Source organism: Sardina pilchardus, chromosome 19 (assembly GCF_963854185.1).
Source record: "Sardina pilchardus chromosome 19, fSarPil1.1, whole genome shotgun sequence".
NCBI lineage: Eukaryota > Metazoa > Chordata > Actinopteri > Clupeiformes > Clupeidae > Sardina > Sardina pilchardus.
This window is the reverse complement of record NC_085012.1, coordinates 28,964,172-28,989,849: the sequence shown is the minus strand read 5'-3', so window position 1 is coordinate 28,989,849 and position 25,678 is coordinate 28,964,172. Positions and strand designations below refer to the sequence as shown.

The following is a 25,678-nucleotide window of genomic DNA, read 5'->3' as shown; positions in this document are numbered from 1 at the left end:
CACACAATCATAATCACATACACACATAATCACACACACCAAAAAAAGCTTTTAAGATTGATAGTGTGCTGCAGGAGTGTTTTTTTTGGTCCACCTGACAGTCAGTTCATTTTAACGATGACAGCTCTGTTAGTGCCCTGGCTTAATATAACATAATAGCTCAGTCATCTCATCATTATAGATCTCCTTTAAGGCCATCAGATAAAAGCAGATCCACATTAATACATTAGATCTCCTTAAGGCCTAAGCTTCCATTACGCATCAGCTAGCCCAGGGAGCCTGACTAAGATGGCAGGGCACGACGACCTCGAACGGACCCGCCGGTCAGACCGACCTCGAACTCCTGATGGTTCCAGGAGATGATGCTGGCGTTGCCCAGCTCGCGGTCCACGCCGAAGGAGCGCATCTCGCCCTCCAGGGCGTCCCGCAGCTCCTCGCGCGTCTTCAGGTTCCAGATGAGGTTGGAGCGCGCGTGGTCATTCTGAAACCTGGAGGAGGGAGGGAGGGAGGGAGAGAGGGAGGGAGGGAGGGAGGGAGGGAGGAGTGACATGGTGGATGTGACGGAGGGAGGGAGGGAGGGAGGAGTGACATGGCAGATGTGACAGAGGGAGAGGGGAATGAAAAGGGACACAGGACACAGACAGTTGGATTAAAGAGTGAGTGCTAAAAAGATGATTTTGTTTATGTTTTCGTAAATATTCCAGTCTTTTCACTAGAGCACACCTGTAGTAGAAGAGCTCCCAGTTGGCCTCGATCTTGATCCTCTGCCGTCTCTTCCTGAGGATGACTGGTTTTTGGTTGGGGTTCTGTGTGAGAGGTCAAACATGCACATCAGTCAAAGGCCTTGGGAGGCTCACATTCCCACCTGGTCCAGTGAGGCCAAAACCCATATTCCGCTATAAAGTTACTGTGAGTGACGGAACCTTTCAAATGAACACACACGGCGCACACACACAAAAAAACACCACAAACACCAATACAAAAAGTTCTCAAACACGATGGCCAAATTAATGCAATCACAATCAAACAACAACTACTACATTTATATTGAGTATGACATACTTAATGAAAAAGACTGCTGAGGTTTTTGATTGATGGTCAAGCCAATGGCAAACAGACAACACACAACATACAAAACACACACACACACACACACTAATATGGAACCCCAAGCCCTGTGTGTTACATGACATCTACACAAGTGTGATGTTTAGAGGGGGGGACAGGCATGTGATGGGATCTCGACCGGTCAGATTGACACTTTCTCTCATATTACTCACCAGGTTATTCCTGTCCTGCTGCATTGATTGACAGCAGAAAGAACAAATGGGAGAAAGGGGTAGGAGGTGGGAGAGGAGGGCGGGGGTAAAGACAACACAGACAGGTTATTGCTTCTGTGGTCAGACAGTCATGCTGATCTTGAACAGGGTAGTGTGGAGAGTCAGGAGGAGTGGGTCACACACTCGCTCAAAAACACAAAACAGGTCAGAGATGGATTACGGCACTCAATTTCAAATGTCACAGCTTGTTGAAACACAATCACATTTCATATCCATTCCTTCATTAAGGCAATTACGGCAAAATGTCTCAATGTTGAAGTGATTGCGAGAACAACAGGGTGTTTTGTGTGGCTGGTTGCATTAGCGTGAAATAGCGTGAATTGGCATGAATCTGTGGTGAGTATGACAGTGTGGGAAAGGCAGAAAGAGAATCACGAGTACCAGTTGATCATTAGAGATAAGATGCAACGAGTTTTCAGGGCCCCTCCAACACACATACACACACACACACACACACACACACACACACCCTTCCCCCATACACCAAATCTTCAAAGTGTGACACTGAATGTGACCTCTGTCCCAGCACACGAGACAAGACAAGCATCCATCAGGGCTCATTTTCATGTGTGATCCCATTCCTAATATGTTCCCCCTGACTAAGTTCACTTCACAATGTTGCTATTGCTTTAAAAGTGCTTAGTAGTGAATTGAAATCCAAGCACACTGTCGGTTATGACATGGTAAACCATGTAACAATATTACGTTTTATTCCCCGTTGCCTTGACAGTGTATTAATGTGCTTAACCGAGCGCACGCCAGATTAGCTTTAATCCCCACCAAGTAACAGAGCGGGGGTCTGTGGCAGACGTCTGGTGGTGAGTACGTGTACACACACACACACACACACGTCTGGGAGCATGGGAAAGGCATGCTCGCTCACACACACACACACACACACACACACACACACACACACACACACACACACACACACACACACACACACACACACACAGACATAGACACAGAGTGCTTCAGAGCTACGTCGCACATGCTACAAAAATAATCAGTCTGTGCAAGGAATGTTTTACCAGTTCAGCAATAATGATACCATAGCTAAAATGTTTGCTAGCGTGTAGCCTACAGATGAGGTGTTTGTAAATACATACCAATGCTAGAGATGTTGTGGATTGTGCTACAAAACCATCAACATCTGAAGCACCCGTGCAGTGCTATGAGCAAAAAAAGTTAATGCACGGCCTGATTACCTTTCAATCAGGTATCACTTTGATAACGTTACAAATGCATTATTTTCTACAGAGTGCAGACTGCCATGCAGAATCAATCTGCTTGCAATAGTGCCTTGTGATCCCTCCATGTTGCTGTACACACCCCTCACACAGCACTCAGACAACAGGTCCTCATCAGGGCATCTATGAGCAGCACGTCTGACAACGGTGACTCCGTGGGAGTCGTGTCCATCTGACATGTGTCTGGGCTATTCATCTGCTCAACACATGAATGCATAAGGGCAATGCCACGGAAAATGTTTTGTTTTGCCACGTCCATAACACCAATAACATGTGATGGTATTGTATGATGTGAACAATAACATTCATTTTTTTGTGCATTATTCTCATCTCCACTATTCAGTCAAAAATAGCAAATGCTCAAATGTCATGTTATCATGCACAAAAAAATGAATGTTATCATTCACATCATACAAATACCAAGGCATTTCATCAGCATTATGGATGTGATAAGAACTCGCTGGACTCTTCAGGAAATCCAGGACCCAGCGCAGACATGTTCAGCTCAAGACTCAAGAGAGAAGAAAAGAGGATTTAGGCAGGTCAGGGCCAGACCCCCCCCACCCAACAGCAGGGCATCAGGAGGCTTTAGACGGGGGGGGGGGGGGCCTCCAAGACAAGCAAGCGCCAGCCTTCAGGAAGGCCCTCAGTGGCACACACACAACCCTGGCTACGCATGCACACATGCTGCATGGGACCTTGTTAATAAGCACACACACACACACACACACACACACCCCATCTCCTGAATGAAAGGCAACCCAGAGGGAGAGTGGAGAAGCTGCATGTGGAAGAATAACACGTCCAAGTGAATCACCCCAAAGCAGTTAAGCTCTGGCCAGATCAGCGTCAAGGGCAGTGCAGTAGCCTCGTCAACCAGCAGAGGGGGCAAGAGCACAGCCACCGGAGGGAGAGGCTGATGCCACATGCTCACGGCCCCACAGACAGACTGCTGCTGCTGCTGCTGTGGCTGCCAGGCAACAGAGCAAGGGATGAAGAGAGGTGATGAGACGGAGGTGTGGGAGGGGGGTGCTTACCTCTTTCTGAGCGATGCCCATCTTGTCTCGCCAGTGCATGAGCACGATGTCGGTCTTCTCCTTGGCAAACTTCTCCACCTCTTTGGCGGCTTTGCCAGCTAACCGCTGCCACTCGGGCACCTTGTTGCGCCCGTACTGATCCTGTGGATGACAAACGGGCACCCATAAGAGCACAGGTTGGCACAGACGAGCACAGACAAAGACCAAGGTTTAGCCGATTATATGGAAGACCCAGTTCACGTGTTCATGCGATCCAAATGACATGGTTACCGTGGCGATTTTGACGTTGTCCCGGATGTGCATGCGATCGACGTCCTTCTCCGGGACGGGGTCAGTGCTGTCCAGGTAGGCCAGTAAACCTGTGGGCTAAACGCCAGAGAGGGAGGGATTACCGGAATATCCCAACTATGAGCAGCGGCTTACACATTGATTTGGGAATGTTTTCTGGAGCCTTACCAGGATCCGCTTCAGGAGGTTCAAGGCCGTGGGGTTTTCAGCTGTCCACAGGCCAACCAGGTGACGACTCAACTGCCTGCAGCACAGCAAGATGCCGATGAGTAATGGAGTGTGTGAGAACGGCACTGCACATGTGTGTGCAGAACTCAAATAGCAGTGTTCTTAAACTCTGGTACTAACTCATGTCATTTCAGTTCATGCATTTGTATTGAACTCTTCGAGTCTTTCCAAATGAATTAGTGCCCTCAAACTTTACAATGAATGTTGTCAGTTAATAAAACAATTTGTTCAACAAACAGTTTAACTCTGTACCAGTGAAGTCTCTCTGGGTTCACCCATCTGTGCAGTCTGTTGGTGAGCATCCTCTGGTCTGAGCTGATGGTCAACATGGCTCTGTGTGTGTGTGTGTGTGTGTGTGTGTGTGTGTGTACCTGTTGGTGAGCATCCTCTGGTCTCAGCGTGTGTGTGTGTGTGTGTGTGTGTGTGTGTGTGTGTGTGTGTGTGTACCTGTTGGTGAGCATCCTCTGGTCTGCACTGATGGTGAACATGGCTGTGTGCAGGTGGCGGGGCAGGGCTCCCTCACTCAGGGCCAGCTCCTGCATCTTAGTGGCAATTTCCTTATCCCCTTCCTGCGTCACACACACACACACATACACTTCTTTTTACCCACTCATTTAGCCACATAGAAGATTCTAGAGTATTTCAAGTACTCTCCCACAAGGAGCCAAACTGAAATACTGGGAATTGCTATTTTCAGCTGAATCACAGTGGGGATGTACCAGTAGTTTTTCTATTGTGTACTTAGCTACCTGGAACTCTACTCTGGGAGTATTCCAATGCAAAACACTACAAGGTATATACAATTCCCTACAGGCTGTGGCGCTCCTTCAAACAGATGTTCTGTTTTGAGTTGATTTAGCCTAATATTTGGTTCACCTTTTAATCAAAAAAGAAGGCTATATGTCCTGGACTGAGCTACCATATTTACCCAAATCCCCCATGCAGGCCTGATCAAATAAAATCAGCCCGTCTTGTTTCGTGCGTGGAAGTGTAATGTGGACTCCTCACCTCGATGATGGCCTTCATGACCAGGCCTGCTCCCTTCACAATGGCCATGGAGGGGTGCTGCAGCAAAACAAACACATGTCACAGCGTGCTCTCATCACCTGACCACAGAGAACATTCTGGAAGCGCACCGCCGAACCAGCGCCCATTCAGAACAGTCCCTCAGGTGTCACCACCTGGTCAACAGGTGACCAAATATGAGCAAGCGCGCGCACACACACACACACACACACACACACACTCCTATAACCTCCCCTCCCCTAGCAAACAAACACATACACACACACACACACACACACACACACACACACAGACACACACACACACCTGGAAGAGTTTGAAGAGGGTGCGTCCGTTGGAGGCCGCCATCTCCAGCAGCATGTCAAACTGCTGGCCCTCGGTGGTCTCGCTGTACGGCGCACACAGGGCAAAGGTCAGGAAGTCCAGCAGCGAACTAATGACCAGAGCACCTGTACCTTGATCCTGAGAGAGAGAGAGAGAGAGAGCAAGCGAGAGAGAGAGAGAGAGAGCAAGAGAGAGAGAGAGAGAGCAAGAGAGTGAGTGAGACAGAGAGAGAGAATAATGGACAGACAGCAACAATAAGTGTGCAACAAGTTGTTTAATAGGTTCTGGTTTAACAAGTTCAAAAACTAAAAACAAACCTCCAGGGGATGAAAATTAACTAGTACTAACACACAGCCAACATATGCATTCAACAGCTACAGTGCAAACTACAATGGAGTCTTTCTCAAGACTTATTTGCCCACTGCCAGCCCACTCACCACATTGCTGATGAACTTCTCCAGCAGGTTTTCCAGAAACTTCTTGGAGGAGAGCAGGGAGGCTTTGTTCAGTTGCTCTTGTCGGAGGTCGTAGTCATCGTGCATGGGCTGCAAGAGCATCAGACACCCCTCATGTCAGAGTGTGTGGTGGAGATGGGGGTTGGTTGCTAGGATGATTGGGAGATGTGTGTGTGTGTGTGTGTGTGTGTGTGTGTTGGGCTGAATCTTTAGGCTTTACTTACACACATAAGTGCACACAGCATGTCAATGGCAGCGTGGGTCACACCGTTGTTGTTTCTTTTTAAGGCCTTGACGGTCTTCACGCCAAGCTTTTCACGAAATCTGTCAGACACACACAAACACAGAGAATAATGACATGATACAACATAGATCACGCGAATGGAATATCAAATGTGTAATTACACATTAAACACGTGTAACACACGCAAAAAAGACAGACACACAGCAAACACTAATTAAGTCCACTAAGCACACAAAAAGGAAGCACAACTCTGCTTCCTTTCACATATGTATGCTCACTGACACACACACACACACACAGTCACACACACACAGTCACACACACAGTATGGTCTCTGCTGCCTATGTACAAATATCAAGTGAAATGAGGGGACTGAGGTCTTGACAGGAGAGAGATGTTCACTCTCTAGTTGGGACTGGGAATCGCTCTTCATGCATCTCAGTGTGCCCGAGGACATGAGGGATGAAGAGATACGAGGAAGAGGAGGAGGAGAGAGAGATACGGAGGGATAGAGTGAGTGGAGTGGAGTGGAGAAAAAAGTGCAAGGAAAGAGCAAGGAGACGGTCACGGACAGAGATTGATGAGATGTCTCCAAATGTGCAAGTGCAGTGGATATTAACGGAGAAAAGATTGAGAGATAAATAGGAAACCAGGAGAGGAAACAGGAGAGAGATAGAGCGAGAGAGACACAGATGGTTCCTAATTTAGTGATGGAGATAATTACAGACTGACAAATGATTGTCGGATTGGTGCAATGGAGATAAATAGACAGAGAAGACTCAAGGGAAAGATTGAAAAGAGAGAGAGAGAGAGAGAGAGACAAACAGACAGACAGACGGACAGGTACACTGAGATGCATGGGCTCATATTTACGTTCGAAGCTCCGGCCCAGCCATCTGACCAGACCTTGAAATGACAGAGTAGTCCGTTACAGAGAAGCCAAGACACAGCAGCAGTAGCAGCAGCGCACACACAAACACACACACACACACACACACACACACACACACACACACACACACACACATATATAGGAGGGGGAAGGCAGAATGTATGTCAAGGAAAAAGTGAAAAGAAACGAACAGGAGATAAAAAGTAAAAGAACACAAAAAGAAAAAAAAATTACAAACAAAAACAAACAGTGAAACAAAAAAAACCAGAAACAACAAAAGAGAGGTTGAGAAGAGAAGAGAAGAGAATAAACAAGTTGTGGAGACTAGAGAGAGGCCATGGCATGGAAGTGCATACCAGGGGGAGGACAGGAGTACTGGGGGCATGAGGGAGGGGGCATTACCGGGGCAGCTGGGTGAAGGCCTGGAAGCCGGCTTTGGAGGCCACCAGGCGCCGCAGGGCCTGGAACTGACTCTCCAGGTCAGCGTTGGGCCCCGTCATCTCCGCCTCCTGGGACAGCAGCGCCAGGATGGCATTGTTGATGAGCTTCTCCTTGTTCTCAGAGAACAGGCCCTGCAGAGGAGAGGAGAGGAGAGGAGGAGAGGAGAGGAAGAGAGAAGGAGAGAGGAGAGGAGAGGAGAGGAGAGGAGAGGAGCATTTATTTAGGACTAATTCATTATTATTGATCACAGAAAACATTAGAATTCGGTTTAAGACCTACAGCTGCAGTACTACTGTATACCATCAGCAGAGAACCAGGACCAATCAAAACATTGCTTCAGCATACATACATATTCTCAATATCCTGAACTTACCCACCCAAACACACACACACACACACACACACACACACTTACATCTTGAGTGACCGCGTGAAGCACCCCACTGTAGGAGATGTTGGCGTTGAATCTGAACACGGCGTCGCTAAAGTTGCCATCTGAGGATGACACAGCACGTTAGATCAGTTGGGGCCACACCATGCCTTCACTCATGCTGAGTCATGCTTATGCCCGTTACTCACTCACTTATTCAGTCTGACTGCATGCTCTCTCTCTCTCTCTCTCTCTCTATGCGCACTTGTCTCCTCACATGCAACACGTGACTGGAGCCAAGGCCCCACATCAGCTCTCTCTGGCTCTCAAACACTCACACATACACACAGCTTTACACGTGGGGGGGGGTGGGGTGGCTGGTCACTCACTGGGTGGGGCGGCCAGAAACTTGAGGTGCAGGCTCTCCACCTCCTCGTCCACGGGCATGCTGAGCAGGCCCCAGCGCTGGCCTCGCTGGGTGGGCGCCATCTTCACACACACGTCACGGTTCCCCGACGCACGCACGCCGTCCAGCAGGCTGGCCAGTAGAGAGTCTCTGCAGGGGACACAGAGCGGAGAGAGGGATGGACAGGAAGAGAGGAGAGAGGAGAGAGGGATGGACAGGAAGAGAGGAGAGAGGAGGAGAAGGGAGAGAATGAAAAATGGAATAAATACACCTGACAGGAGATTGAGAAATTGGTTGATGGTTCATTTGGATGTGCAAAGACAAATACAGGAGTATATGTGTGTGTGTGTGTGTATGTGTGTGTGTGTGTGTGTGTGTGTGTGTGTGTGTGTGTCCATACCTTTCTGTGGAGCTGTATTTGCGGATCTGTCCCCTGATGAACTCCACGGTAAACACCTGAGGGTTGTCCTGGTCACAGATCAGCGCAAACACCTGCGCACGCATCACAAGGCCAGCAGTGAGAACAGCCCATACACACATCACGTTAACACGTCATGGAGTTCATTATGGCCTTAGCAGTACTATTGTATCCTTCAAGAGCACGACTTTTATTCCACATTTCAAAGATGATCAGGAGGGCATATTTACCATAGCATTAGCGTCTATGACTAGCAAGGTTTAAGGTAAGAATGTGGAGTTACATTTTACTTAATACGAGTGACATAACACTGTCATTAAGTGTCATTCGTTATTTTGTCATTTTGTTAGGGTTAGAGTTAATGTGTCATGACAGTGTCATGTCACTCTTGTGTAGATATGTAGTTGTGTAGAAGTAAAGTGTTACCCAATGTATATTAGAATTAGTGTATGAACAAATTGTGGGCTCGGTCACTAAAGTTACAGAAGGTCATTCAGTAGTCATCCAACACACCTCTTCAAAGGGCTTAATGGTGACAATGTTGTAAGAGGCGGGGTCTCTTTCAACAAGGCATGTCTCTGTGAGGGCCAGGATCCTCCTTATGGGGTCCTAGGAGGGACAAACAGAGCAGAGGCCATCAGCGCTAATGAAAACAGGCACAGACAAAACACTGCCCAAAACCAGCAAACCAGGACAGGAATCACAGACTTGACAGCAGAGGTCAGAGACAGAGGAAAGTAGATACAGTAGATAGAGGGAGGGAGAGAGGGAGAGAGGGAGAGAGGGGGAGAGAGAGAGAGGGGAAAGTAAAAGAAAGAGACACAACGAGAGGGTAACAGGAGAAGACTGCAGAAAAACAGGAAGTGCAGACATGTATGAAGAACAAACGGTGAGAGGAGAATGGAGGGACAGACCTTTTCTAGAACATACTATCACCTAAGTACTGAACAATGCCAGTAACTATCTGACCAAAAGGTTGACACTGGTGATGGGAGGAGAAGAAACAGAGTAAAGCCAGTGTGTCTATCGTTGCTCTTACCGGGTGTCGAGGGGAGACCTTCTGCACCACGAACTCGGCCAGCGAGGTGATGCACTCGTCCGAGCCGTACTTCCCCAGGCGGTCGCCCACGAAGTCCTCGAACGTGAGCGGGTCCTTGCGCAGCCGGAGCATGATGCCGATGTAGTTGCCGGCGTGCTCGATGGCGCTGCGGATGATCTCATCGCGGTGTTCTGACGCAAACAGGTGCTGCGGGCGGAGATTGGAGTTGACGACGAGGGTTTGAGGCTACGTGAATGAGCTAATCTAGCTAGCTAACGTGAGAAGCTGATGCCGTGATTTGGCAGCTCCTCTAGACTCGGTGCTTGGTTTGCATTACATTATATTTCACTAGACAGGAAACCACCTGCTTCAAAATTAGAAAGCCACAAAATGTTAGACAGAATGCAACACTCTATTTCTCTTTAAACCAAACACACACATGCATGCAAGCCAAACACACACACTCAATCGTACCAGCCTGCTGAAGCCACCGTAGAGGATACAGAAGCCGCCTTGGTAGTCGGACACTTCGGCGAAGCCCTCTACCGACCGGTAGTCGTAGGAGCAGATCACCCGATTGGTGTGGGGGTCGATCTGGTCAATGCCCCCTGGCGTGACCTCCAGGCTGACCGCTTTGCGTGTGTCGCTCCAGTGGTGCTTGTAACAGTTGTAGCGCTGCAGAAGAACAGACTACTGGTCAGCTACAGAGAGGGGGGGTGGGGGTGGGGGGTCTGCAGTGTATGGGACGTCCTTTGAAGCGTTTACATTTATGTGTGGGCAACCAGTCAGACCTCTGACTGCATCAAAGCATGAACCGAAGAGTTAAAATGGTCACAGAACACATCCATAGCCATTCATCATACATAGTGTATGGATTTATTTGTACTGTAACAAACATATCCACAAACAGTGACTACAGACTTGGCCTTAACAGACCTCTTTTTATTCTCCTGTTTGTTCCCCAATTCTACAAAATACAGACTAGCCTTTATGCAAAAATCAGGAGTAGGTGTGTGTGTGTGTGCGTGTGTGTGTGTACATACATGCATCAGCATGTGTGGCCAGCGTGCGGGTGTTCAAGTTCCTGCTCAGACAGGAGGACTCTCAAAAGCACCTCTTTGCATAAAACTGTGCTATCACCTCATTACTGGCGCTTCCCACGCTTATCACTCCTCACCACCACAGAGCGCTTTGCATTGCCGTCCTGGAGATAGCATCTTGTGTAATCTTTGGCTAGCCTTGCCAATAAGCTCCAGCGCCTCACAGCAATGCTGCATATTTCTACCACAGTGCTGTGAGGGTTAAAGCCCTACGAGACTGCGGGGAAGCTAGCAGCTAAAGGCTAGTTTACGTGCTGGTGGGAAGACAAGAAAAAAAACGTTACCGCATCTGTGTACCGTAATCGGGCCGCCAGGAAGTGGCATTGATCAAGGCAGATGAAAGTCAAGCCTGCAAAGGCTGCTGGGTGAGGGATTTGCTTACAAGCACTACCGCACACACTGTGCAGGGCCAACAACAGGCACTTTCAGGGAAACGTGAACACAAACAGATGAAAGAGAAAAGTGTACTCTAAAAAAGGGGAAGCCTGGTGAATGAACAGCACATCTCTTTAAAATCACCGCAGGGTGCTGTAAGGCTATCTCAGATTCTTTTGGTCTCCCTGTCTCAGAGCTGTGTGTGTGTGTGTGCGTGTGTGTGTGTGTGTGTGTGTGTGTGTGTGTGTGTGTGTGTAATGAGTCAGAGTGTCAGTTGGGCAGTCTGGTCACTCAGATGCTTGTTTCATTTTCTCTTGACGGAGTCCTGACGCCAGGTTCTCCTTTCCACTTCTGCTAAGGGCTGTCGGTAGGTGAGCCTGCACGAGAGCACTGTACACTTCCACATGAGCATGTGTGTGCAGAAGTGTCCTGAGACTGTTTGTGTGTGTGTGTGTGTGTGTGTGTGTGTGTGTGTGTGTGTGTGTGTGTGTACATATGTGACCTTCCACGGCGAAATCAGTCACAATGTCCAAATTTTCAAAATCAAAGTTATTACGTTTTCAGGAAGGGGCATAATCAACCTTCAAAACGATACCTATATCTAATGAATTGAACGTCATATTACTGAAATATAAACATTCAAAGGAGTTGAGTTCATCCTGTCATGCCAATAGAAAAACGGAGAAATCTGCCTCTGAAGTTAACCGTCGGCTCAACACTCACGAACGCTTTGTGAGGTCGCCGCTATTACACGTTTTACGGTACTTGTATCAACGACATGGCACGCGGATGGCTTGGTGGTTGTCAATGAGTGCGTTTACCGTAAATATTGGAATAGAGGGGCAAAAAAACGAGACGCCTCTAACTTCCTGCTTCCTCTAACTTTCTCACCTCAACAAACTCACGTTTTTAGACTACAAAAGGTCAGTTTTTCGGCGAAATGTATTCACGGCCGTACAGTGTAGACCTCCCACTGTTTCAAAACACTTACAAAAAAAAATCCACGATTTTAGCACAAGTGACATAAATGGCCATTTTTCTCAGAAACGCCTGTTGCGACAAGCGACTGGTTTTGCCGTGGAACGTCACATATGTACAGTATATATGGGCTTGTGTGTGTGTGGGAGGGAACACACAATCTTAAACCAAATGTGTTGTCCCTATCCTAGCATGTTATCTTATGTTCAACACATATTGTGCAACAAATAGGGGAACCAACTGTGTTGTCCCTATCTGGACACAGAGATGTGTTAAAAACGACGCAAGTCCTGTTGTTTTCAACACATTCATTTTAACAGTGCATGTATGCATGTATGTGTGGGTGTGTGTTTATTTACTATGCATGTATGGGTGTGTGTGTGTTGCTGTACACACAAGATGACACAATCAGGTCTGTGAATGTATGCATAAGTACTGGTGTAAGGTCTGGGAAATCATGGATTATGACTCATTATGGGATGGTTACCAGCACAGCACTGTTGCTACTCACCCTCCCAGTGATCTTCCCTTCAGAGAAGTCTGTCCTGAAGCGCTGCACAAAAACAACACATACCATCAGTTAGTCTCTCTTAAAATCGCCTTCGAGATTCAAAATGTTTGCAGAGGCGGAGCTGCACCTGTTAGAGGTATGACAGATCAGCACACGTGAGATAACTTTGTTTTTCAAGACAATTGATTGGTCAGTAGTCAGTAGGATTGGTCAGAGGGGGGTAGTTTTTCACGATTTGAGCTATAACATAACCTGCTCCCGACCAGGTTTGGTTGCGAGCATAAGATACCATGTGATACAGAGACGCTAAAACAAATCCACTTTCGTATGACAGCATACCCTGGCTTTGAGCGCAACATACCTGGCTAACCCACTAATCGAGGTTCGTAGTAGCCTACACCCCACTGGTGAGCTCCAACACCACAGCGCCGCTTAGGGTCACACCGCTGCCCCCAGAGGAGAGTGATGCACATGAAATATTCATGGCGCCCTGCTGGCTGGGTGAGCTAATAAAGGCAGGTGACCAGGCAGGCGTGAAGAGGAGTTAGCCTCCTTCTACACTCTCACACACACACACACACACACACACACACACACACACACACACACACACACAGGCAGGCAGGCAGATTTGGAGAGGAGTTAGCCTCTGTCTACACACACACACACAGGCAGACTTGGAGAGGAGTTGGCCTCCGTCTAGACTCACAAACACAGGCAGCCTTGGAGAGGAGTTAGCCTCCGTCTACATACACACACACACAGGCACACTTGGAGAGGAGTTAGCCTCCGTCTACACACACACACACACACACACACAGGCAGACTTGGAGAGGAGTTAGCCTCTGTCTACACACACACACACACTTGGAGAGGAGTTAGCCTCCGTCTACACACACTCACACACACAGGCACACTTGAAGAGGCTTCAGCTCAGAGCAAAAGATGATGTTGGAATACCAGTACCAAAAACAATCTGATCTACAATTGTTGCTTTATCTAGAAGACTTCCCATTATTCCTATAATGAAGTATGTGAACAGGTGACGTGTAATGACTTTCTCAGGGTGGTGGAGCTGAGAGTAGAGGATGTCTAGGAGCTCATGCATGGACTGTGACCATGTTCTTACCAGGTCCATGTTACACACCTACTGACATTAGAGGAGGTCAAAACTTAAGACTTAACAGAATAGAAATCGTATCATGGTTCCCTATGTAACCATTTCATCAATAAACATCATATAAGACATAACAATAAAGGTAATGTGTTCATGCTTTCCTGCAAACAAAACCTCCATTACTTCACATGTAAGAGAACCTAAAGCTCTCTACCAAGACCCTCTTCTACACTCTCTCCACCACTTCTAATGGGTTGTCTATGCTAAAGCGCTAACGTGTGTGTGTGTGTGTGTGTGTGTGTGTGTATGTATCTATGTGTGAGTGTGTGCGCATTTATGTGTGTGTGTGTGTGTGTGTGTGTGTGTGTGTGTGTGTGTGTGTGTGTGTGTGTATGTATGTATGTATGTATGTATGTATGTATGTATGTATGTATGTGTGTATGTATGTATGTATGTGTGTGTGTGTGTGTGTGTGTGTGTGTGTGTGTGTGTGTGTGTGTGTGTGTGTGATGATTAACGGTGTGTGTGCTCACCAGTGCCTCGGTCAGCAGTTCTGTGCGGTGCTCTGTGGAGAACTTGAGCGTCTCGGACTTCTTGCCGCTGCCCTTGCGGAAGGTGAGGTTGAACTCGGTGCCCTGGCCCTTGCCCACGGGCGCGATGCCACAGATGTCTCCATACGGCCACTGGCATCCCGAGGGGCACAGGGACAGCGTGCACACACACACACACACACACACACACACACACAGACAAATATAAATACAGACAAACAAACATATGCACATACAATACAAATACACAAACAAGCATGCACACGCACACATGCACACACACACACACACACACACACAATTACATTAGAACAGAGTCCAGAGTCAAAGCTGCTTTAGGGACTGTGTACTGTGTGTGTATGAAAAGCATGCATTTGGAGATGGCAGACACTTGTCCACCTTCCTCTCTCACGATGAACTGAAATGATTAAACGGATCGTTAACCGATCCTCAGCTCCTGCAGTGAGACGCTCCATGGCAATGATTCATATGACACTTTTACAGTGAGCACAATAAGAGCTTTACAAGGACCGGCCACACTGGAGAGCCACAACCCTGGCTGGGGAAGAGGCAACGTGACACACACAAGCCAGAGTGCTGACATAAATGTGACTGATGTCCCAAAATATCACACATTATTGCATTGCTGCCCATACAACAGACGACTTTCAAAAGATTTGGAAAATACCAAATCTGACACCCTCTCACATCTAAAGGCAAGTCACAGGTTTTAAAGTAAAAAACTATGATTTTACAGGGACTGTGAATCTTGCAGGGTCACTATTTACAAGACAGCAACTAGGTTCATTTTGAATGCTTTCCCATTGTGCACCAGACATCAAGAGAAATCCAAACGATGCCATATAGCCTCCTCAATTCAAGGCCAGATTTGTGTGTGCGTCTGTTTCAACACTGCTGAACGTGTAACACCCTAAACCTGCGTTGTTGTGCATATAGCAACACTAAATTCACATTACGTCTACATATATGCATGAGAAGGTGGAAGTAAATGTTCTTAGTGTTAAGATACATTGAAGTATTTTTGAGTAAGTCATTGGGCTTGGGAATACACTTGTCCATTAAACTCCAGCAAAACTGCCATGATTTCATTCTGAATTCAAAAACGTGTGTCTCTGACTGTGAAATCACTTGAAGATTGTGGCGCTGAGGTGAGCTCACCTGATTGGTGACCTCTAGCGTGGTGGGGTTGTATGTGGTGATGCCATGAGTGCCAACTGAGAACACTCTCTTGTACCTGAGGAGACACAGAGATGGAAAAAACAACAACATCCGTCAGACTGTGCATATGTATATTCTCACTCTCTCTCTCTCACACACACACAGTGGATGTCCTCTGTCCTCTCTTGATGAGGACACTTGTGTGTACACATTCATTCCGACATTCTCTCTTGTGCACACTCACTTACACAAAGCAGACACAGACACACTCATGGTGTGTGTCGTCTGTCCTCAATTCCTCTGCCAAGAGAGAGACATTTGCGTGTACGCATTCAGACACTTACTCTTGCGCACACGCGCACACGTACACACACACTGAAGGACTCTGAGCAACATAAAAACAAGTGCCTTATCACCAGACACTCAGCAAAGACAAGTGAGGGGGGTGAGAGGACACTGGACCCTGAGGGCTGCACCATCACATCCACCTCAGACACATCAGACACCACGGAGAGAGAGAGGGAGAGAGAGAGAGGGAGAGAGGGAGAGAGAGAGAGAGAGAGAGAGAGAGAGAGAGAGAGAGAGATGGAGAGGGGGAGAGAGGGAGAGAGGGAGAGAGAGATTAAGAAACAGAGGGAGGAGAGGGGGTACCAGAGGATGAGAGGACAGAGAAATGAGAAGTGATCTAATCAAAGTTGACACTGTTCCAGACCCATTCAAGCATCCAAAAAAAGCCTCCTCCCTCCTCTTGCCCAGCCCCGTCTTGAGGAGAGCTCTGCCCACGGTGGGTGGGGTGAGGGATGGTGGCTCCATGGAGACAAGACCACTTGAGCAGCCACTTTAAAGGCTCTGCAATGTCCTCACAGACACAAAGACATGGGGGCCAGACTGAGGGAGGGACGGAGGGAGGGAGGGCCCTGAGTAGCCAGTCGTGGAGAGCCAGGTGGGGGAGTGTGGGGCAGCAGGAGGATGCTATACTTCCAGGGCTGTGTGGGGGGGGGGGGGGGGGTCTTATTATCACTGTATCTCTGACCTTTCTGTGCTTCATTCATCTATTCTGTACCACTTATCCATCCATCTGTTCTCCACTGAGCCCAACACTACACTTATAGAATTCAGATCTCCTTACCGAGTCAAACGAAAAGACCACATATACAGATAGTACAAGCACACACACACACACACACACACACACACACACACACACACACACGCACACACACGCACACACACACACACACACACAGAGTTCCCTTGCGTCAGACAGACATGACAGTTGGACCCTGGGCTCTGCTATAAGAGCCTGAAGCAAAGCTGGCATTAGCACAACGCTACTATGGGTCAGGGGTGTCTGCACATGTGTTCCACATGCCCGATGAGTTTGAGTTCTGCATGCTCAACTGAGATGCTGAAAGGGTGTGTGTGTGTGTGTGTGTGTGTGTGTGTGTGAGAGAGAGAGTGTGTGTGTGTGTGTGTGTGTGAGAGAGAGAGGGAGAAATGGACAGAGACAGACAGAGAGAGAAAGAGAAAGAGCAGAGAGAGAGAGAGAGAGAGAGAGGCCATCAGCAGGGCAGTGAAGCAGAAAGCTGCTGCAAGGGCTGCTTTAGGGTTGGGGCATGAATAAGAGGGCTGCTACTGCCACACACACACACACACACACACACACACACAGACACACACACCAGGCTGCCCCTGGCACACTTAAGAATCACCAAGGCAACCAACAAAGAGGGGAGTCATGGGACATAATAACCCATAACTTCATACCCACCGCGCTGTCAATCACCGGCCCAGCCAGCCAGGCATTAGCATGGTCCCAAACAACACCACCAAACAAACAACAGCCCTCCCAGCTACGCCCCTCGCCCGCCTCACAGTCCACACAGACAACAGGCGCTCTGGACACAGCAGGGTCCTGTAGTGGTCAGTTTAAACTCCTCAGACGGGACTTTATGGGAAGGTTTGCGTGCTACAGTAGTGTGTACAGAGCAGAGGACTCTCACAGCTACCAGTCTGCAGGAGTGGTGAGTGTGTCGAGTAAAACATGCAAACAAGAGGAGGTTTTTGGAGTACAAATACAGAATCCAGGTCCAGGGCTTGTTCTTTACAGACTTCCCAATTAAAACACAAGATCGGCAGATAGACGACATCCTTCATTGAAATCCAGAGCAAGAAAAAAACTGCCACTTCATTTAAAATCCACCACAGATGATTAATAACACCTTTGGTCAGCATTATGGACAAAAAGATGTTCACACACACACCCTCACACGCCCATTTAATTTCATAGACTAGCAGGAAAATTGGCAGTGGACTCACTAGTCATACGACTATTTCACCATAAAGCCCAACCAACAGGTTGGTCAGCACTACTTGTCTAACTGACGCAAGTGTCCAGCCACCCTTCAGATTCCTCGTAGTGGCCAGCAGCCGTGGACATGACCCCAGTCCATCCCAGAACATCTAGCCCAAGGTGGTGCAACTAGCTTCCTGACCACTGTTCTTCGGGGGAAACCAAGCCCTGAGCTCTAAGAACTGATGTTACCCAGAAGATAGATGAGGGAATGAGTAAGTGTGGGGAGTGTGTGTGTGTGAGTGTGTGAGTGTGTGAGTGTGTGTGTGTAAAAAAACACTTCATACTCAGCACTGAGGAGTAAAGAAAGTAGCACAGGAATTCACAGCCTCTTTGCATGTGTGCGGGTACTCCTCTAAAAACACATGAGTGTGTGCACATATTGCACAAGAATTCAAACTTATGCTATAAAACGGTGAAGAAGTACTACAATTCCACAAACTGACAAAGACGGATACAAGAAACAGATCCCCAGCCTGGGCTTCCAGGACGGGGATCGGCCCCTCTTCAAAGACAAGGCAGAGCTCCAGACCAATAAAAGGCTATAATAAAGGCATCTCATTTGGTGATAGCATTTTTTACATGTCATAGGCGAGAGCAAAAGAAAAAAAAGTGTCCTCTTTTCCCATTACTCAAATGTTACCAGTCAGCCTAACAGCCCCTGACAGAAGTGACTCCAGACAGACCTTGCTTTAGATGTTTTTTCATGTGCATCACTCCAAGCCTGTGAGCCCCCTACGCAGTCTGATTTGTCTAATGGCATGAGCAACCTAAAATAGAGCGTGCAAGTGGCTAGTTTTACACTCTGGACCACCTCACAAGCTACACAGAGCCTTTTGTGGTGATGCTTTAGATCTTAATTTCCCTACAACCTTTTCCTGACATACACTCTGCTCCACCACCCATCATTGGTCAGTCGGTCTGTCTGTCTGCCTGCCTGCCTGTCTGTCTACCTGTCTGTCGCTCTATGAGATCTATGAAAGACTGTCTCAAGTGCTGATGCAGTGCATGTTTCCGCAGTTAAATGCAGTGAAGAGCTGCAGGCCTTTAAATCAGCTCCCTTGGACTCTTTACGCCTCAGATCTGGTGTTTTATTGAACATGACGAGTCTGTTGTGTTCCAGCTCACTCTCCCTTCCTGCTTTAAGAGGCTGAGCAGGAGGGGCCTAGTCATACGACTGGTTAATAATTCATTTTCTACCACTCACCATAAAAATACATGTATGGACACTGACACTGACACACATAAACACACAGGTACACAAACTTACACACACACACACTCCTCCAGGGAATCACCACACCACTAACCCAAGGCTTGCAGACTGACTGTAAGGCTAAAGCTAGCGCCAGACAGATGGGTAGTGCAGAATGTGAGAGCCTCTGGCAACCCTCACCCCGTGCAGATCACATTTACAGGGCAGAGGTCAATTGGAGATAAACTACTTGATAGAACATCCTCGTCTTCCCCCACTGCAAATTAGTTAAAGGTGAATCGGCCTATAGATCCACAGACAGAAAACAGACAAAGGCAAACAGTTCTAATCACAAGACACTGGCTGGACTTTGTGCACAACAATGCTTACAAACAAGAGGCAAGAGAATCTAGTAACGGTATGACTGACTGACTGACTGATAAAAGGAAACTATTTAAGGGCTAAATATCCTGTGGGCTGTAGAAGACAAATGTGATCATGAGATTCTAACCAGATTGATTTTCTCTTTCCTCCCCTTATCAATGATAAATGGCAACAATTGGACCCCCGTGGAGTTAATCAACAACTCCAATCAGATCACATGGCCTATAAAAAGCTGACTGCTAGCTGTGATATTTAACTCAGCAAACTTACGAAACTCTGAACTCAGCTTAACCCACATAAACTGTGGTTATAATTACATTGTATGTCAGGACAGAAAAGAACAAAACAGAACTCCTTATTGCATGTAGCCAATCGAGTTGATAGCAATGCTCAATAATAGAGTTCCCATACATGCAATGGGAACTGAATCCAGCACAAAAAGTCCAAGCTCAGGTTTGCACACACTCAGCAATTCAGTGTGTCAGCACATTTGACTTGAGAGAGTTCAGTCAGTGCTGTGAGGCGGCCAAGCCGGTCACAGATAATAGTCTTTACTGTGCACGGGGCCTGCAGCACATGTTCAATCCTCTGCTTCCTGTCAAGTAGGAAGTAGCGGGTGCCCTTAACCTTAGAAATCAACAGGAAGCTCGGTTAATAGTGCCACTTTCACAATGCCACCACGGCACTCTCAAGACACAAAACACATACTGTACATGTGATGATACACACACATGATGACACCTCTGCTGCACACTCACACTTTCACACACACACACACACGTATGTTTTCTCAATGCATAATAAGGTGTTATGTGAATTTTAGGTTAGCAGTGCCGAAAATGAACCGAACCGTGATTTCAAAACTGAGGTTCACACCGAACCGTGATTATTGTGTGCCCCTACACCACTAATAAACATGATGACACATGCCACACACTCATGTACGTGTTGGGTGTTCTAGATGCATAATAAGATGCCACGGCAACCAGTGCTTGTTGACCTCCAAGCTGCAGGTAAAGGTCAGGATTTACAGTGGAAACTCAGCTGCTGCTGATCAAGTCAATGGGTAACGTCGAGATCAGCGGCAACAACACTAGCAGCAGCAGCAGACGGATCGCTCTCACCTGACCATAAGCTCACCTGACCGTGAGCTCATCCTGTGCGGTCAAAGTCCACAGCCACAGGACGCTAAACGCTCAGCGCAGCAATCTATACTGATCACAAGCTCCTGAACTAAACAGACTCGTCCTGTGAAGGACCTCAGTTTTGTTTACAGGCATATTTGGAGATTAGAACCAGAGGAGATGTCTGTGCATTGATCCGGGACAGCAATAATCAGGCTTGTTGATGAGGTCAAGTTGGGTTGGATGAGCAAAGTTCACAATGAAACACACAACGCCCTTCTGCTTCCTAAGAGGTGCTTGCTATCCACGATATTCCGCAGCCAACAATGGGGGTCGCCATGACACCGAGACGGTTTTCTATTTCCGGCGAAGCTGCATTGTATCTGTTTTAACGTGACGGTTTACGGTGCTTAACATATCATAACGCATATAAAAGTCAACTTTTCTATTTTATATCGGTTATATGTGATGCAGTATATACATGCTGAGGGCAGAATTGTCAACATTTCGAACGAAATCTAAGTTGAGGCATAACCTAGTTTGCTATGGAGAACGCACATGTTAACAGAATGAACGGAAGTTGAAAACAGTATCGTAACCATCGCAACGATACATATTTCCGGGTTAAGGAAAGAGGTGGATAGACCGAGATTAGGATGTGTGGTGGTGTGCACCAAAAGCCAACCATTTGAACAAAGCTAGAATAAGCACAATAGGCCTACACTTGCCAGAGGCTTCAACAAGTCATTTGAAGTAGCTACAGTATAGCTTTTTCCAAGAAAATCCATGACATGCATCAACTGGGAGCTTGTGTGTGTGTAGGCCTGGCTTGGCCTTCACAGACTCAGTCATATGTCGAGTTACTATGGACAATAGCTTTAGAACACAAAAGATGTTCTAACAGACAAAATGTCAAAGTTATTATGGAGACACATGCAAAGCACACTAAACATAGCCTGTTCACAAAACAGCTATGGCATAACATCTACTCACTTGGATTCCAAAGAAATGAGACAATCAGTCTTCCAGAGATAAATAGCCCATCTGTCAATACTATCGACCTAATCCAATGAGCATAATGACGAAATAAATTAGAAAAAAAATCAAACATACTGTTGTTGCCTTAAGGGTTATGCAACAGTAAAAGACTTGACTTGTCTTGACTATGCAACACTATGCTTTATTTACGCACACACAAATAATTGAACATGGTACAAACACGCGTATGAATGTAGCCTTTCAAAACATGGATCCAGACAGATAGCAGAGACACACACATGTCCATAGGGCATATTCCATCCCAAACACACATACAAACATACACAAACACGTACAACATAACACAAGCGTGCACGCACACACAAAAACACACATGCATGCATGGTCTGAATCAGCTTCTTCATTCCCTATTCTCAGCACAATTCCTGCCTGTTACTCAGAGGGGACCAGTCAGTCACACACACACACACGATCCAGTGGTGGAGCATGGCGGCTCCAGGACACAGACGACCGACGAGGCCGGCGGATCTGGAGCTGGCCAATAAAGAGCCTTTATAGGAAACACACTGCGGCCGCAGCCCAGAGCCACCGAGCACTGTTGCATCTGGGCATTTCTTTGCTCTGGTATTGTTTCTTTTTTTCTGTTCTTGTTTTGTTTCTCTATCGCTTCTCTTTGGTAAGAAGTGGCAGTCTGCTTTTGATTCCTTCCCCTCCACAAACGTGCTTCTGCACAAAGACAGTCAAGGATTGAGTCACTTCCTGTGTGAGAGAAGGGGAGATGTGTCTCAAGCCCAAGAGCGAACACCCCCAAGTCGCTTTCCTCACACTTTCCTCCCCTGCCTGACCGCCAGACACACCCCTAACTGGGTTCACTCACCCACACATTCAACAAGCACACATCCACGAGAGTGACACACACACAAGCAAATACACACACATACAGTACAGCACAATGACATATACACGCACAAACACACAGACAAATCTCTAACTGGGTGCACACACATATAGTAACACACACACACACACACCCACACACCAGAAACACATACAGTGACACACACACACACGAAAAGCTTGCAAATGGAAAATCCTTTTCAAGACCGACCACAGGAAAATTCCACTTCTGCAGGTGGCGACAGTGGCTGCTCCTGTTGCATGGCGAGCGAGCGTTAAACCACACTGTAGCAGAGGCCGAGGCCGAGCCGGAGCCCTCCAGCCACTCACTCTGACAGATCTATGGGCTCCATGTTCCACTGGCTCCAGGTGTGTCCAAGAGATAATGCACTGTTCCACAGCACAGCGCTATCTCCAGTCTATTGCCATAACAGAGCACTAGCTGCACTGTGCTAGCCTATCTGATGTCTGAGGCCGAGTGTGCAACCAAAATGACTGTTCCACATAAAAACAGAAAATGGCCATTAGGACACCTTGTGCACTTTCTCTTAGTTGTATCACGGCAAGCACAGTCAGACTCTTCTGTGTAATCTGTGAAATGTGGCATTTGGTGAAATGTGGCATTTGGAAAATCTATATTGGATACACCTGGAAATACAGCGCATATCAGACATCCAAGGCAGCCAGCTGGTTTGATCCAATAAGGAAACCGCAGGATAGACCAATCAAATTACAGTCAGATGGTTCCTGTAATGGTTTCCCCTGACATGAGAGAATTATGGAGAAATGTTGCACAGTGAATCACAAACAACGTCTTTCACGGTCATCTGTTTGAGATGTTTGCATCTTAGCTGCTTTAGCCTACTTCATTTTAGTCCATTTCATAATTTATTTTTCCATTTTTCGTGGGAACTATGTCATTTGCAAAAAGCAGCCGACCAATAGAACAAGGATGCCATCTCAAGCTTATGTGGCAACAGTGGGTTTCCTGTTCAAAGCGAGGACACAGATTTCAGAAAAGAGCCTCATAACTGCCCTCCCGAGTCCTCAGCAGCTCTTGCTATGGTCTATCTCAGTTCCGAGGCCTCTCAGGTCAGAGACGCTGCAGTATAGAGTCAAAAAACAGCCGCAGCTCAAACACACAAGCACGCACATATTTCCAATGAGCCACTTCTGCAGTTTAGAAGCTTGGCTCGTCTGGATGGGAGCCGGTTCAGCCAAACGTCAATCCTCTTACCTCATGAGACTTAAAGGAGAAGTTCAGTATTGTTCAACTTAAGGACTGAGTTGAATTTGGGATGAAAATGTAGTCCATTGGTGAAGTTCTGAATCAGATTGGAATATGCATTTGTATGTATTTGTTTCTGCAGTCAGTGCATTACTTTACTACTATTTCAGTCACCCCATTTTGTTAGAAGAGAGTCAGTACAAGCCGATTACCAAACCCTGATCCTTTTGCATCCATTGACAGTGGCTTGCGCTGCATCAGGTAATCAACTTGTAGAGACTTTCTCCACACAAGAGTAAGGTAATGCACTAACAGCACAAACAGTCCTTTTTTGATAGCCTTTCTTTACAGCTACAAAGGGAAATATGCTTCAGTTTGTCTGCCAGACCTTCTTAATAGAAGCACAAAAGCAATGTACTTTGACGTAGCGTAGCTGCTACTAAAGGCTATGGCGTATGACAAGGTTTTGGTCCCAAAAATAAATTTAGACAAGCTATTATTTAAAAATAGACACTTGGTTGAAGACTACAGGACTTCCCCTTAAACACTTTATTCTTCTTTCTCAGGCATGCCCTCAAGGAGGACATCTTCAGGGTGTGTGAATATGTGTGTGTGTGTGTGTGTGTGTGTGTGTGTGTGTGTGTTTGTCTAAAACAACACTAGTGCCAACACTAGCACTGAACTTTAGCACATCAAGGTAGCACAAAGGAAACATGAAGGTAAATGAAAACAAACTGGATAAAGTGAAGAAAATGAGAGAGAAAGGGTTTGAAGGAGACAGGCCAGTTTCCAAAAAAAGTCACTCCACTACGGTGGATTCCTGATTTGAACACTCACCGCTCTCCTTAGTAATGCACAAATGTAATTACAAGTGGAGGAAAGAGGTCTAGCAGCAGTAGCAGGGGCTGGGAGGGGGGGTACAGAAGGAGGTCAAAGCTCCAGAGCATATCAAAGCTGGCCTACATCTGAAGCTCAGTAATTACAATGACAGAATGATGGACACTGAGGACACAGGAGACAGCCTCACTCCAGTCAGAAGGAGAAAGACAGAAGCAGACAGGAAGACAAGGATGTAAACACTGACTAAGAGAGAAAGAGAGAGAGACAGAGACAGAGGGAGTTGCTGAGCAGCTAGCGATAGTACATGTTTGACATGTTGACAATTAACTGAGCAGGTGACTTCATCCACCATGGAGGCCAGAACAGTGAAGGCCATGTTCATCATTTCTTAAAGTGTAAGTTTGGCGGAAATTGAAAATAAAGCTATTTTCTGAATGAAAATACATCAACTAAGCCGTGGAGGAAGTAATTTTCGCTCATCACGCAGTACAGAGCTAGCACGGGCAGGAACGACAGCCCAAAATCGCTAACAGTGGGTGTGGATGGGGATTGGAGCCACACGCTTTCAAAATCGCATTTTTAAACCACTAACAGTGCTCAAAACAGCGCCAAACCTCATCAGTAGCTTGCTCTAGGTGTCTACACATAAAACGAAGCACCAAACAGTCTGTAAACTTTGGAATAGTCAGTATACACGTAGAATCAATTCGAGACCGCAATTCCATCTGAACACAGAAATGTCTCGCGAGATCTCACACGGAAGCACGGGACCTATTCCTACAGGTAGTCAAAATCGCATTTTTAAACCACTAACATTGCTCAAAACAGCGCCAAACCTCGTTAGAAGCTTGCCCTAGGTGTCTACACATAAAACGAAGCACCAACAACTTGGCTCATGAACCCGACGTTTATAAAAGAAGACTGTTATGAATATAACCCCTTCCAGCTCCTCACGAAGGAAAGTCCACCACCTCTCGTGTGAGATCTCGCGAGACATGTCTGTGCTTCAGATGGGGTGTTGCGGTCTCGAATTGATTCTACGTGTATACTGACTATTCCAAAGTTTACAGACTGATTGGTGCTTCG

At 47.0% G+C, this 25,678-nt stretch overlaps 1 protein-coding gene across 3 annotated transcripts in view; it reads right to left on the bottom strand.

The window, feature by feature from the left end:
• The window catches only part of LOC134065688 (dnaJ homolog subfamily C member 13), a 49,451-nt gene that overhangs the window by 16,954 nt on the left and 6,819 nt on the right, over window positions 1–25,678 (bottom strand). For 2 of the 3 annotated variants that reach the window (XM_062520680.1, XM_062520682.1), the window contains exons 3-23: window positions 15,573–15,648; window positions 14,376–14,525; window positions 12,726–12,767; window positions 10,236–10,436; window positions 9,762–9,968; window positions 9,236–9,331; window positions 8,705–8,796; window positions 8,288–8,454; window positions 7,944–8,023; window positions 7,490–7,659; window positions 6,176–6,275; window positions 5,934–6,041; window positions 5,479–5,634; window positions 5,155–5,211; window positions 4,594–4,715; window positions 4,087–4,162; window positions 3,901–3,996; window positions 3,631–3,771; window positions 1,281–1,298; window positions 724–806; window positions 335–488 (exon numbers count right to left, since the gene is read on the bottom strand). In XM_062520680.1, the coding sequence (XP_062376664.1) occupies window positions 335–488; window positions 724–806; window positions 1,281–1,298; window positions 3,631–3,771; window positions 3,901–3,996; window positions 4,087–4,162; window positions 4,594–4,715; window positions 5,155–5,211; window positions 5,479–5,634; window positions 5,934–6,041; window positions 6,176–6,275; window positions 7,490–7,659; window positions 7,944–8,023; window positions 8,288–8,454; window positions 8,705–8,796; window positions 9,236–9,331; window positions 9,762–9,968; window positions 10,236–10,436; window positions 12,726–12,767; window positions 14,376–14,525; window positions 15,573–15,648 (2,392 nt within the window). The remainder of the gene's footprint in view (window positions 1–334; window positions 489–723; window positions 807–1,280; window positions 1,299–3,630; window positions 3,772–3,900; window positions 3,997–4,086; window positions 4,163–4,593; window positions 4,716–5,154; window positions 5,212–5,478; window positions 5,635–5,933; window positions 6,042–6,175; window positions 6,276–7,489; window positions 7,660–7,943; window positions 8,024–8,287; window positions 8,455–8,704; window positions 8,797–9,235; window positions 9,332–9,761; window positions 9,969–10,235; window positions 10,437–12,725; window positions 12,768–14,375; window positions 14,526–15,572; window positions 15,649–25,678) is intronic. The other variant, XM_062520681.1, reaches the window with a different exon arrangement.